Source organism: Dipodomys spectabilis, unplaced genomic scaffold (assembly GCF_019054845.1).
Source record: "Dipodomys spectabilis isolate Male_0828 unplaced genomic scaffold, ASM1905484v1 ptg000002l, whole genome shotgun sequence".
Taxonomy (NCBI): domain Eukaryota; kingdom Metazoa; phylum Chordata; class Mammalia; order Rodentia; family Heteromyidae; genus Dipodomys; species Dipodomys spectabilis.
Window position 1 is genome coordinate 35585718 of NW_024870679.1, and position 13491 is coordinate 35599208.

Consider the following 13491-nt stretch of genomic DNA (forward strand, 5'->3'; position numbering starts at 1 on the left):
ATAACCACCATTTCTCTAGGGTCAGTTAATTTTCTGACTCAAGAACATTACTGTTTCTCCATTTACGCAGCTCAATTCATTTCATTGGCACCTTATGTTTTCAATATATAGATCCTTTATAGAATCGACTACGTAGAATAAAAAAGAATTAGATGACCTCAAGTTGGAAGCCTAATTATGCCCAGAATCACTCCACTGCAGTGGAAGGTACAGCAACGCCTAGAGTAAAACGAATCCCATCCTCCATCCTACGCGGTGAGGGAGCAGCCACTGCTGCGGGGGAGGGAGGGATAGGGGGGACGAGAAAACTGTGGGCTCTGCCAGCCGTTTGCTATAACACACAAGGTAGTTTCCCCCGCCTCCGCCTCCCCCCCATGCCCCACGCTCAGATGGAACGAGCCAACCTGCGTATCTCTGGGCTTGGTCAAAATCCAATCCGAACCTCGGGTTTCCCACACAGCTAAGGAGATCCACAGCGCTGGTGCAGCAGAAAGGTAATTCTCGACCATCTTTTGCGGGGATATATTTAATTATTAAGGCAGAAAAAATAGTTTCAAGTTCTGCATGAGCGGGATTACACGGGAACACAACAGAGTATGGATGGGGCTCTGTGTTTCGCATTTTCATTTTGTATCGGGGTAATGAGAGTCCGTGTGTAGGATGGAAATTAACGGAGCATCCACTTGGCTGGGTGGCGTCTTCCTTCCTCCCAGCTTTGCATTTCGGGGGACCAGGTACGCTTGGTCACTCCGATCATCGGGAACGCGCGATCCGATATAGGCACCGTAACACACGGTCACGGTCAGATACAGGCAGAGCTCCAAAATGCGTAGTGTCTAGGGGTGCGGGCATGCGCTATCAGACACCATACTTTGTGCACGCGCTGTTACTAAAGGTGCCAGGCACGGGTGATCTGATATAGGCACCGAACACAGATGGTCACGATTAGATACAGGCAAAGATCGCGCGCGCGCGCGCAGTGGCTATGAGTGCGGGTACGCGCTGTTACTAAGGGTGCCAGCCACGGGCGATCTAATGTAGGCACCGAACACGGACCGTCACGGTTAGATACAGGCAAAGATCGCTCACGCGCGCAATGGCTATGGGTATGGGTACGCGCTGTTACTAAAGGTGCCAGCCACGGGCGATCTAATGTAGGCACCGTACACTGGCGGTCACGGTTAGATACAGGCAAAGATCGGGCACGCGCGCAGTGGCTATGGGTACGGGTACGCGCTGTTACTAAGGGTGCCAGCCACGGGCGATCTAATGTAAGCACCGAACACGGACCGTCACGGTTAGATACAGGCAAAGATCGGGCACGCGCGCAGTGGCTATGGGTGCGGGTACGCGCTGTTACTAAGGGTGCCAGCCACGGGCGATCTAATGTAGGCACCCAACACTGGCAGTCACGGTTAGATACAGGCAAAGATCGCGCACGCGCAGTAGCTGTAGGTGCGGAGACGCGCTGTTACTAAGGGTGCCAGCCACGAGCGATCTAATGTAGGCATCGAACACGGACCGTCATGGTTAGGTACAGGCCCAGATTGCGCACACGCAGTGGCTATGGGTATGGGTACGCGCTGTCGCTAAGGATGCCCAGCACTCGCGATCCAATTCAGGCACCATACACAGGGGGTCGCGGTTAGGTACAGGCCCAGATCGAGCATGCGCAGTGGCTATGGTTGCGGGTACGCGCTGTTACTAAGGATGCCAGGCATGGGCGAGCCAATGCAGGCACCGTACACAGGGCGTCAAGGTTAGATATAGGCCTAGATCACGCACGCACAGTGGCTATCAGTGAGGGTATGTGCTGTTACTAAGGATGTCAGGCACGCATGATCCGATGTAGGCACTATACACAGACAGTCATGGTTAGATACAGACCCAGAACGCGCGCGCATGCGCGCAGTGGCTATTGGTGCGAGTACGCGCTGTTACTAAGGCTGCCAGGCATAGGCGATCCAATGTAGGCACCATACACAGGCTGTCACGGCTAGATACAGGCCTAGATTGCGGGCACGCACAGTGGCTATGGGTGCGGTACGCACTATCAGACGCCGTACTGTGTGCACGAGCTGTTACTAAGGATGCCAGGCACGCGCAATCTGATGTAGGCGCGGTACACGGGCAGTCAGGGTCAGATACAGGTCCGGATCGCGCTTGCGCAGTGACAATGGGTGCGGGCTTGTACCAGCAGACACCGTCTGGTGCGCTTTGCGGTCACTAAGGATGCCAGGCACGCGCGATTGGGTAGCCCGCCCGCCTACAGATACCCCTTTGCTTGCTATGACCTCTTGCTTGTCCTATTTGGACTCAGAGACAGCCAACATGGCTCTGGTTGTGCTGCGGTGCTGCGCATTGCCCCACCCCACAAGTCGTTTCGTTACGTTTTTCTAAGCATCCTCCCGTAGCTCCAGAAGTGTGTGGGGGAGGAGGGGCGCAGAGGGACGCTAGGTATTATGGCTCATTCTCCCCATCGGTTTCTCTAAGCTTGCCAATTAAGCTCCCTACAATCCTACACTCCCCCTTGTCCCTACCTGTTTACAAAAATCTGTTAAGTTTCTTTTTTCCCCATGATGTACTGTTTTCCTGATATGACACACAGATGCTTGCCCTAGGTGCAACATTCTCCTTGGAACGAGACCCTCCCCATTCCCTTAGCCCATGTAAACCTCCTTCTCAGAACGGACTCCCTCCCTCCCAATTCCCAAGGTCCATGTAATGTGACCCAGGTGACTGTCCATGTGGCCAATGTGAATGCCCCCTAAAATTTTGTTTAAATCCTGCCCACACCTATCCACTGCTGGTGCATCCATTCCTGCTTGGAGCAGCCTGGCAGGTCTGTCCCCCACTAAAGCCTTGAGCCTATATGGATGGCTCGCCTCTCATTTCTTTGTGTTTCTCCCTGACAGGTACATAAATAAATACCTTTCCTTGTGTATGGTGCCCGTTCTGATGCAAGGGTGCCCCTCACCATAAGTCCAGCTTCTGGAGGGTTCTGGTAATTCAAAGACAACTCCCGAGGGCTCTCTGTCAGCCTGGGCAAGAGACAGGCAGGCCCCTGACTGTCAGCCACTGACCTACCACCTTCACTCATGTCCTGTGTCCAGGATGCCTTTCCTGTGTCCAGGAAACCATGGGACCTACATTTCTTTGGGTATAGTTTACTTCACTTAATATAATTTTTCCAAGTCTTTCCATTTCCTAACAAATGGAGCAATGTCATTCTTTCTGATGGAAGCATAGAATTCGATTGTGTATATATAGGATATTTTCTTGATCAATTTATCTACTTAGAAGCATGTTTTGATTGCACATCTTATCTATGGTAAATAATTCTGCAGTGCAGATGCTGTACTGGTAGCTTTAGTGTGGCCTTGCTTGTGGTCATTAGAGTAAATGCTCAGGAGTGGGATTGCTGGGTCATAGAGGAGCTCTATGTTTAGTATTTTGAGTAACTTCCATACTGCTTTCCAAAATGGCTGGACAGGTTTATGCTCCCATTAACAGTGTAGCAACATTACCCTTTGGCCACATCCCTGCCAACATCTGTTGTTATTGGTTTTCTTGATAATGGCCATTCTAGCTTGGGTGAGGTGGAATCTCAATGTTGTTTAGATTTGCATTTCTTTTATGGTCAGAGATGTTGAACATTTCTTTATGTGACCATTGTCCATTCTTATTTCTTCTTCAGAGAAAGTCTCTCTTTAAGTCTTTTGTCCACTTCGTAATGGGGTTTTTGTTCTTTGAGGATTTCTTTGGGGAGGGAGGTTAATTTCTGAGCTCTAAGTATATTTTGCATATGAGGCCTTTAACTGATGTATAGCTAGTAAAGATTGTCTCTCAATCTGTGGGCTTTCTATTTATTCTTTTAGCTATGTTCTCTGCAGTTTAATGCTATCCCATTTATCTAGCTTCTCTTTGACTTGTTGTGTTTCTGGATCTTTACTTAGGAAGTTTCTACTAAAGCCCTAGTGTTTCCTCTGTCCCTATATTGCTATTGTCCTGGCTATCGACAAAGGGCAGAAGTCATGGTGATTTACTCAAGGTTTTAAGCCTAATAAGAAGAAAGTTAAGTTGAAGCTCAACAGTCCAACTCCAGAGTTCATGTTCATGATCGCTGTTCCTTTCTCATAAACCATGGACTTACAAGTCCATATATAACTGATCAAGTATTCCTTTTTTAAATGAACAACCCAACTGGTACCAGTGGCTCACACTCATCTATGATCCTAGCTACTCAAGAAGCTGAGACTTGGAGGATGGTAATTTGAAGCCAGTCTAGCCAGATAAGTCTATGAACTCCATCTCCAATTAACCAGCAAAATGCTAGAATGGAGGTGTTGCTCAAATGGTAGAGTTCCAGCCATGAGTTCTTCTTAGCATCCTATAGAACATGCTCTAAAATAATACATCATAGCCAAGGACACAAAGCACATCTCAGCAAATACAAGAAGAGTGAAAGTTTTTGTTCTCATTCTGTGCCCTGGAAATGGGGCTGTAAATACAGATAAAGACTAACCGGGCATGGGCGGACATTCCTGCCAGGCACTTCTAGATTTTCCATCTTATTTGAATATAGATTTTGAAAGTAGTCCTCCATAATCTTTTGGATTTCTTGGATGTTTGTTGTAATGTTTCTTTTGGAATCTCTGATTTTGTTGATCCGAGTCTCTTCTTCATCAATTTAGCCAGTGGTCTGTCAAATTTATTGATTTTTGCAAAGAACCGCATGCTGGGAGTGAGTCTAAGTGGATTAGTGGGAAGTACTTGGGTGGTTTGGGGCCATTGAGGGTTTGATAAGGAAGTAGTTTTCAGTGAGACCAGAGAATGTGCAAAATGGGTCACAACTGGGAGTGAAGTAGCAGGTAAGGTTGGGGTGCTTGCTAACGAAAATATTGGTCTGGGACTTCAAGCACTGTGGCTAATCAAACCTAATCATCTTTCATTCTCACTAGGTTTCTCCTTCCAACTACTGCTTGCCAAACTAGTTTGGTGCTTCCTCTTCCAACAATGGGAAATCTATGTTTTCCTATCAAAGAGCAGCTGTTGTTGGCCGAGCAGATTCAACCCCCCTTGCCGGAGCCCCCTGCGGCCTCCTCACCGCATAGGAAGTGCAAAGATTTTTGCATCATGGTGATGGGCTCTGCTGACGTGGGCAAGAGCACCCTGATGAAGAGGCTGGCTCAGGACACCCTCCGAGAGGCCAGCTCCCCGACCAGCGAGGATACCTTTGGCCGTTGGAGGGGCTGCAGACACGGCAAAGGCATTCTGCACATCAACGACAACACCCACAGCTGCAGCTACCGCGCCTGCGTCGCCAGGGCCCGGGCCTTCCTCGTGGTGTACTCCATCACCAGGAAGACATCTCTGGAGGAGACAAAGCCCGACTTGGAGCTGATTCGCAAGATCAAGGGCAACGACCTGCCTCAGTTTCCGATTCTGCTCGTGGGTAACAGGATCGACGAGAAGCCCCGAGAGGTGAGTCCCCAGGAAGGTGCTGCGTTCGCGCGGGAGTGGAATTGTGCCTTCATGGAGATCTCCACCAAGGAAGACATCAACTTGAAGGAGCTGCTCCACATTTTGCTGAGCACCAAGAAAGAGCCTGAAGACTGCGTGGAGAAGCCTGCTTCCAGCCTCCAGAAGAAGTTCACTGCCTGCCTCCAGAAGTCCACTGCCTGCCTCCAGAAGAAGTATACTGCCTGCCTCCAGAAGTCCACCGCCTGCCTCCAGAAGAAGTATACTGCCTGCCTCCAGAAGAAGTCCAAGGTGTCCAAGATCGTTGAGAAGCTGCTCGGAAAATTTGTCAACATGTAAGTCACCAGCCCCAGAAGCTACCTCCTAGCCTGTAGATTGCAGCAAATGTGGACCAGTACCAATGTAGCGTGCCACCTGTCCTTGATCCTGATGCCATGTCACTAAACATATACAAGCGGATAACTTTTGTTTATTCCTCCCCACCCCCCCGCAAGAAAATTCATATAGTTAAAAGATGGTATTAGAGGAAAAGGAAAAGAAAGAAACATCATGCATTTAAAAATAAGACCTTTAATACTAAAGTTAATAAGACAATTTTTTTTTTCAAGAATAAAGCACCAAAGTTTGAAGATGCCACAATCCTTCTTTGTAAATTCTGTATTGTTTTATTTGTATTTGTTTAATTTTTATCATTTATTTATTTATTTGTTTGTTTATTTACTTATTTATTTTGAGACAAGTACTTAGTATGTAACCCAGGCTCGCCTTGAACTCATGATTCCTCTGGCTTCAATATCCCAAGTGCTGTGTTTACAGGTGTGCACCTCCAAGCCTGGCTTCTGTATTTGTAACCATTTCAAGTGCTGTAATTGCCTAACCCTATCTCCCATTGTGTATTTGATCATTAAGAAATGTGTTTTCACCACAAAAGCCTTGCCAAATTGCTGTGGGATCATTTACCCTTGACTGGATAATAAAATAAATATTCTATAGCTATTATGAGGTGTGTGCAGATGCAATTGTAAAAGTGGAACTTGCTCACTGAGATGTGCTTGTTGTTTCCTAGCTCATACAAACAGTTGCTGATCTTACCCTACAGTGTTGGAAAAGTGCAACAATTACTTGACTTAATAAAGCTTTTCTTATACGCAATTATGACTAAGAATTTCTTTCTCACGGGACAAGAACAACACAAGTGATCATTGAATTAAATTTAAGCCATACTCATGAAAGATTTCTAATACGAACTTTGCACCTGGATGTCTCTGACATCATGAATTAGCCAATGAGAGCAGGAGGGAGAGGGAGTTAAGGGGCCCTAACCTTGGAAAGCCATGACTTTCCCTCATCCAAGAGAACTCCAGGCCTATGTGGATTCTCACTGTGCAAGGGACTTATAGGAAGCATGTGGGGCAGCAGACCTCAGCCCTTGTCTCTAAGTTTTGTACTCAAGAAATACAGAGTGGGGCCAGGCGCCAGTGGCTCATGCCTGTAATCCTAGCTACTCAGGAGGTTGAGATCTGAGGATCCTGGCTCAAAGCCAGCTGCGGCATGAAAGTCCATGAGATGCTTATTTCCAATTAATCACCATAAAACCGAAGTGGTGCTGTGACTCAAATGGTAAAGTTCCAGCGTTCAGCTGAGGAGCTGAGGGACAGTGCCCAGGCCCAGAGTTCAAGCCCCATGACTGACAAAAAAGAGATTAAAAAAAGAGATACATACTGGGGAGCAATATGGGGGGCATGGGGATAAATGGGTGGGGTTTGAAACTTGGAAAGGCCCTCAAGGGATGGTTATTTTTAGAAGAAAGATAGTATCACCTTTGAATATAATATTTTTGTGTGCTGATTGTGAGCTTGAACTCAAGGCCTGGGTGCTATCACTGAGCTTGTTCCCTCAAGGCCAGTACTCATTCTTACATTTGAGCCACAGATCCAAATAAGGCTTTTTTAGTGTTAATTGGAAATAAGAGTCTCGTGGACTTTTCCTGCCTGGGCTGGCCTCAAACATTGATCCTTAAATCTCAGCATCCTAAGTAGGATTACAAGCATGGCCTCCCAGATATAATTTTTAGATAAATATGCATAATCTGGTTAAGGAATATTTTTTTGACTTGGGGTAGGTAGAGAAAGGAGGCTGTTGATCTTGTGAATTTTGTCATCTACTATTTATTATTGAACAAAAAGCTATTGGACTGTATGTTTTTAGGGAAGAGGAACACTATTGAAAAGAATTCAAATATCCATATATTCTTTTAAAAATAGTCTTCAAGTCCCTAACAGAGTCCAGTTCTAAAATAAAACACACAACTGTGAGCATTTTCCAGAGCCCTCCCTCAAGAAAATGTATTGCACACTGTACTGATGCATAATGACACGTGAAAAATATTCCTGTGAGAAATCCAGTGTTTTACAAGAATGGAGCCACAGGGCTGAGATTCCGAAGATTCTGGAGATTTAGTCCCAAGGACTAATTGAGTCACTTCTCTGCTACTTATACGACAAAAGGGTAGAAAATAAAATTTTATTCACACTTAAGACCAGATCAAATTTAAAAAAATCTAACCATTCCTTTGATAATTTCCCCAACTTTTAGTAACTTGCTCACAGGTATTATGAAGAGTTGACAATAGGCTAACCTGTGCCAAGACCGGAGTACAGAGTCCCTGCTTTCAATAAGATCCTAATTCTAGGATGAGAAATGGGTAAGAAAATTGAAATGCACCAGAAAATATGGACAGTGCAGGGAAACAAGTTCTTTCTCGGCCTTCTGTCACATTGATCTTTCAAAAGTGCAATTTCATTAAACTGTTATATTTGTTAAGCCTCATTATTTGCCAACTAGTCTGTGCATAAAAACCATATGGGCAGAAATGTGTTATAACCCTATGCCTAAGTGTGAGTCTCACCTGTTCCAATTATTATAAAGTTCTCTAAGCATCCATGTTCTCAGGTCGAAAATGGAAACAGCAATAATTGCTTCTACCTAGGGTTGTTGTATTATATAAGTTAACAAAGATAAGGTCCTTAGAATACAGCCTGATACATTATAAGTGACTTGTAAATATCAGTCATGACTATTAATTAAGGAACTTGCCTAAATAACTACTAATTTGGGCCCAGCTTTGTTAAAAAAAAAAAAAAAAAAGAGGTGGTATGAATCAACACAAAATACCTTCAAGGTTTCTTTAGTCTTTTCCCCCAATTTGAGAGAGAGAGTGAGTGTGTGTGTGTGTGTGTGTGTGTGTGTGTGTATGTGTGTGTGTATGACAGGAAATTCTTCTTGATGGATATCAAATAACTCAGAGTTATTGGATCTAAGAAAGGAAGCACAGTTTAGTGAAGGAAGGAGTTCAACATTTCAATTTATACCCTTTATTGTACATTGAGCTATACTATAACGCACCTACATAGTTTGTTTTTTATTATTTAAAGATGACAATTTCCCTTTGTATCTGAAGAAGAAAGAACAGAATGGGGACTGGAATCCAAAGCTTCTGGCACCAAACCAGTAGTATTGTTTTATTTAATAGTGAGATAATCTTGTTAAAATAACTATAAATGTATTGAGTGGTATACTGTACCTTTCATGTTATGGATAAAATTCTACAGTCTATAAGACTCATCAGAGGCCAATAGGTAGTTAAGAATGGCAGAGCTGAGCTAGGAACAGGTCGTTTCTCCTGTAATCTTAGATACTTGGGAAGCTATGAATGGGAGAATATTGGTTTAAGGCCAGCCCAGGCAAAAAAGTTTATGAGATCCCTTCTGAACCCATAGCTTGGTGCTATCAACCTAAACTGTGTGGGAGGCTGAGACCAGGAGGATTAATGTTGTAGACTAGCAGGGCAGAAAAGTCCAAAAGAACCCACCTCACCAGAGAGACATGATGTACATATCTGACATCCACAAATTATGGATGGATTGTGGTCTAGGTTCATGCTTAAACAGGAATCAAAACATTTCTTAAAAATTACCAATGAAAAATGGGACTAGAAGTGTGGTTCAGTGGCAAACTGCCACGAATCCAAAGCCACAGTACCACTCAAAAGAAAAGAAGAGAATGGCAGAGCAGAAGCTGGTAATCTCAGCTAGTTGGGAGATTGAGCTCAAGAATTTTATTCTGTGAGGCCAGCCCCATCAAAAAAGAAAGAAAGAAGGAAGGAAGGAAGGAAGGAAGGAAGGAAGGAAGGAAGGAAGGAAGGAAGGAAGGAAGGAGGGAGGGAAGGAAGGAAGGAAGGAAGGAAAGAAAGAAAGAAAGAGAAAGAGAAAGAAAGAAAGAAAAGAAGAAAATTCAAGAGACCCTTTGTCAACCAATGTTTGGGTGCAGTGGTGCATGCCTGTCATTCCCACTGTGAGAAATGAAAAATAGGGGCTTCAAAGTTAACACAGGACAGGAAGTCCTGTGTCTTCTCTCAAAAATAGCCAGTTCATAAAAGGACTGGAGGCATAGTGTGAGCCTAGAAAGCACAAGGCCCTGCGTTCAAACCTCAGTACTGCCACATACATACAGAGAGAAAGACAGAGACAGAGAGAAACAGAGAGACAGAGAGACAGAGAGAGACAGAGCAAGAGAGACAGAGAGAGAGAGAGAGACAGACACACACACACACACACACACACACACACACACACACGAATGGCAGGGCTGGTATTAAAGTCAGTACTTTAAGGAGCGCCCCAAGGGCAGCAGGCCTCCCCCTACCCCAGGTCAGCTTTATCAAGTAACAGTTCCAGCCACAGGAAGAACTGCCTTGTCCTCAAGTAGCCCAGCCAAACAACACTGCTTAATTCACATGGAAATTGCACTGGGGACAAAATATATTTCACAATGTTCCATCCAGGTTGCAAAGAAAAACAGACTAATAGAGAGCTGCAATTACATCCAATTTCCCCTCAACTTCATCGTTTTCTCCCACTCTGGATTAATGACTACCACAGGGCTTTAAGAGGCCATGCATTCATGTGGAAAGCTAGCACCGCCCCCCCGCCCATGCCTAAGCTTTTAGAAATGGAATTTCTAATATGTGCTTCTCCTACAAATAACAGGTAAACATAATCTCCAAGAGTTCAAAGGTAGCGTGTGCTGGGTAGGATATTTCCATTAGCTATAGAAGGAATATCTAGGACAGGTAAAGAGTGAAGAAAACATTCATCCAATTCAACTAATGGGTTGAGGCCTTCCTGTGTGACAGGCATTGTGAATGATGCTTTCATATGGGTTATTTTGTCTCATTTGCACGACACAGACACAAAAATTATACCCACATTTTCTGATGCTGGGTTCTTTTGGATCTGAGTGAGAATATCACTTTCAACCATCTTAGTCATGACTTTGGTTATTTATTTAACCATTTTGACGTTGCTCTGTTTCTCATCTGTTCAATGCCCATATGTGAGCAACTCAATACATTTATGATTATTTTAGATTGTGCAGTTCCTAACCAAGTTTATTTCACTATTCAATAAAATTAAAAAGTCCTTTGTTGTTGTTAGAAGCTTTGGCTTCAGTGAAGTATAGAGAGAGCCCAATAACTAAGAGCATGGTTCCTGGGACCAGACTATCTGAAAACAGACTGCCCTGCTACCAAGCTCATGAACTTGGCTGAAGTTTCTTTTTCCTCCTTGGTAAATGAAGAATGGTAGTGACTTCCTCTCTTCAAGGGTGGTGGTGTTTATTCCTAAAATGACCCTTAAGGGTTATCACCTCTTAGCATTCATTTGTGTGAAATCATCTCCCTTGGAGTGCAGGGACAGAGTGAGGCTACGACTTGTTTCTAAACAATAAAATATGAACAGTAGTTGGATACCATATATTCCCATAAGCTCAGTGAAGGAAGTAGCCATGTTGGAGAAACCTATGTGTTAAGGAACTGAGCATTGCCCCTAGGACCTGGGAATATTTTCCAGCCACATCCAGCAAAAACTCAAGCCATAGCGACAAGAATGCAAGGAAACGAATTCTACTAACAATTTGAATGACCTCAGGAGAAGATTCTTCCCAAGAAGAGTCTCTGGATGAGAAGGCATCCAGGTGAGCACCTAAACTAGCTTTCTAAGGCCCTGCGAGAAACACTGAATTATACTGGCCCCACACTCCTGCCCCACAGAAATCATAACTGTGTGGTACTCAGACTGTTAGGTTGTGGTCATTTGTTACACAGAAATAAAAACTAAATTTGTTCTCTTTTGGTTTCATCATACATAGCATGAGTTAATGTTTGTAAAATGTTTCTATTTAAATATATAAAATATTAACAATCCTACTCTGGATGACAAGTTTATTATAAAACATTGGTTAAACTGCTAAAACTTTTGCTTGTAAAGAAACATTAGAGGAAGTGGCGCTGTGGCTCAAGTGGTAGAGCGCTTGCCTTGAGCTGAAGAGCTGAGGGACAGCGCCCAGGCCCAGAGTTCAAGCCCCACGACCGACCAAAAAAAAAAAAAAAAAAGAAAGAAACATTAGAGACATGTCTTACCCCATTAGTTCTCCCAGACTCATGAAACAATGCATTATAAAATAAAATTTTTAAAAAAGACCTCCTAAGCACATGCCAGTGTCTCATACAACTACTCGGAGGCTGAGATCTAAGGACTGCAGTTCAAAGCCAACCCAGGCAGGAATATCTATTGGACTTTTATCTCCCTCTAATTAACCACCAAAAATCCAGAAATGGAGTTAAGGCTCAAGTGGTAGAACACTAGCCTTGAGGAAAAAAATGCTGAGAGTCAGAGTCAATGCCCAGGTCCTAAATCTTAGCCCCAGGAACAGCATGCATGCACACACACACACACACACACACACACACACACACACACACACCCCTTCTTACCCTTACCCATCAAGAAATTTGTATATCCTCTTTGGTTGTAACTACAGTCAGACCAGTCATCCAATGAAAGCCTCATTTGGCCTCTGCTATGTACTTCCAACTGCAGGGCCCAAAGTCAATCTCCAAAGCTGGTAAATATTGGAAATCTCAGAGAGGTCCTGGATTTCATGCAGAAGCAGGGAGAATTGCTTTGTTCTAGACTATGTACACTTTGTCATCTGGTCCCCAGAGTATCATGACATCTCACCAAACTATGAAAACAGATCTTCTACTTACAGTTCTACTCCATAGATCAATACTGTAGGGCTTGCTCTCTTCTTACCTTACAATCCACTCATCTACATCTCTTTGCCTTAGCTTAGCCCTCTCTAAATAGAATGTTCCTGATTATCCAAATTACGTTATATTTTATGTTCCCACCATACACTCTCTCCCTTGCAGAGATATTTACCTAACAGGTTTTTTAAACTAAGGAAGTACAAGATTCATAACCATGACATTATGTGTGATTTATGCTCACTAGAGATCCTGAATGTCTAGCACCATTACAGGTACTGAGTGGATACTGAATAAACACATGCTAATGGTGGAAGTAGCATTTCATAGAGGAAATTAAAAGTCAGAAAAGTTAAGTATCTTAAAAGACACAGGTCTAGTAAAGGATAGAATTGAGATTTTTGTCATAGCTTTGTCCAAAAGCCCCCATCTCTTAATTATCATTAGTGAAAAACAGAGCCCCACACTCCATTTCTTGACTTGGTTCTGCCCTAAGTCTTAACACTTATTAAAGAGCCCCAAATAATTTTTACATAAGAATATGTCAGCATTTTGTGTATTAAAATCTAGAACTATAAAACATGTACTAATTTATTAATTTAAGGTAACAAGTCCATTATGTGGTAACATAAGTAATATATTTTATGAAAAAACAAATATATTTTCCTAAACAATATAGTGGGAAACTGGAATCTATCTACATTTTTGCAAACTCTTGAATGTCTGGCTTAAGAGAAAAGAGCTAAATGATCATACTATTTTTACCTTTAATTTGTGCCTACATCACACTTTGTATAGCTCAAAACACTATGGTACACTCACAAGAGCATTAACATGAAAAATCAAACGGCATCTTAGAATTAGGGTAAAATTATTTTGACCTCAGACCCGTTGGCAGAGCT

The 13491-nt window shown here is 43.6% G+C and overlaps 1 protein-coding gene across 1 annotated transcript; it reads left to right on the plus strand.

Moving 5' to 3' along the window:
* The first annotated feature begins 466 nt into the window (after positions 1-466).
* Positions 467-6616, plus strand: Diras3 (DIRAS family GTPase 3). Its single transcript, XM_042681484.1, has 2 exons — positions 467-494; positions 4962-6616. The coding sequence occupies exon 2, from the start codon at positions 5017-5019 to the stop codon at positions 5818-5820; it is 804 nt and encodes a 267-aa protein (XP_042537418.1). The 5' UTR covers positions 467-494; positions 4962-5016; the 3' UTR covers positions 5821-6616.
* Positions 6617-13491: the final 6875 nt, after the last annotated feature.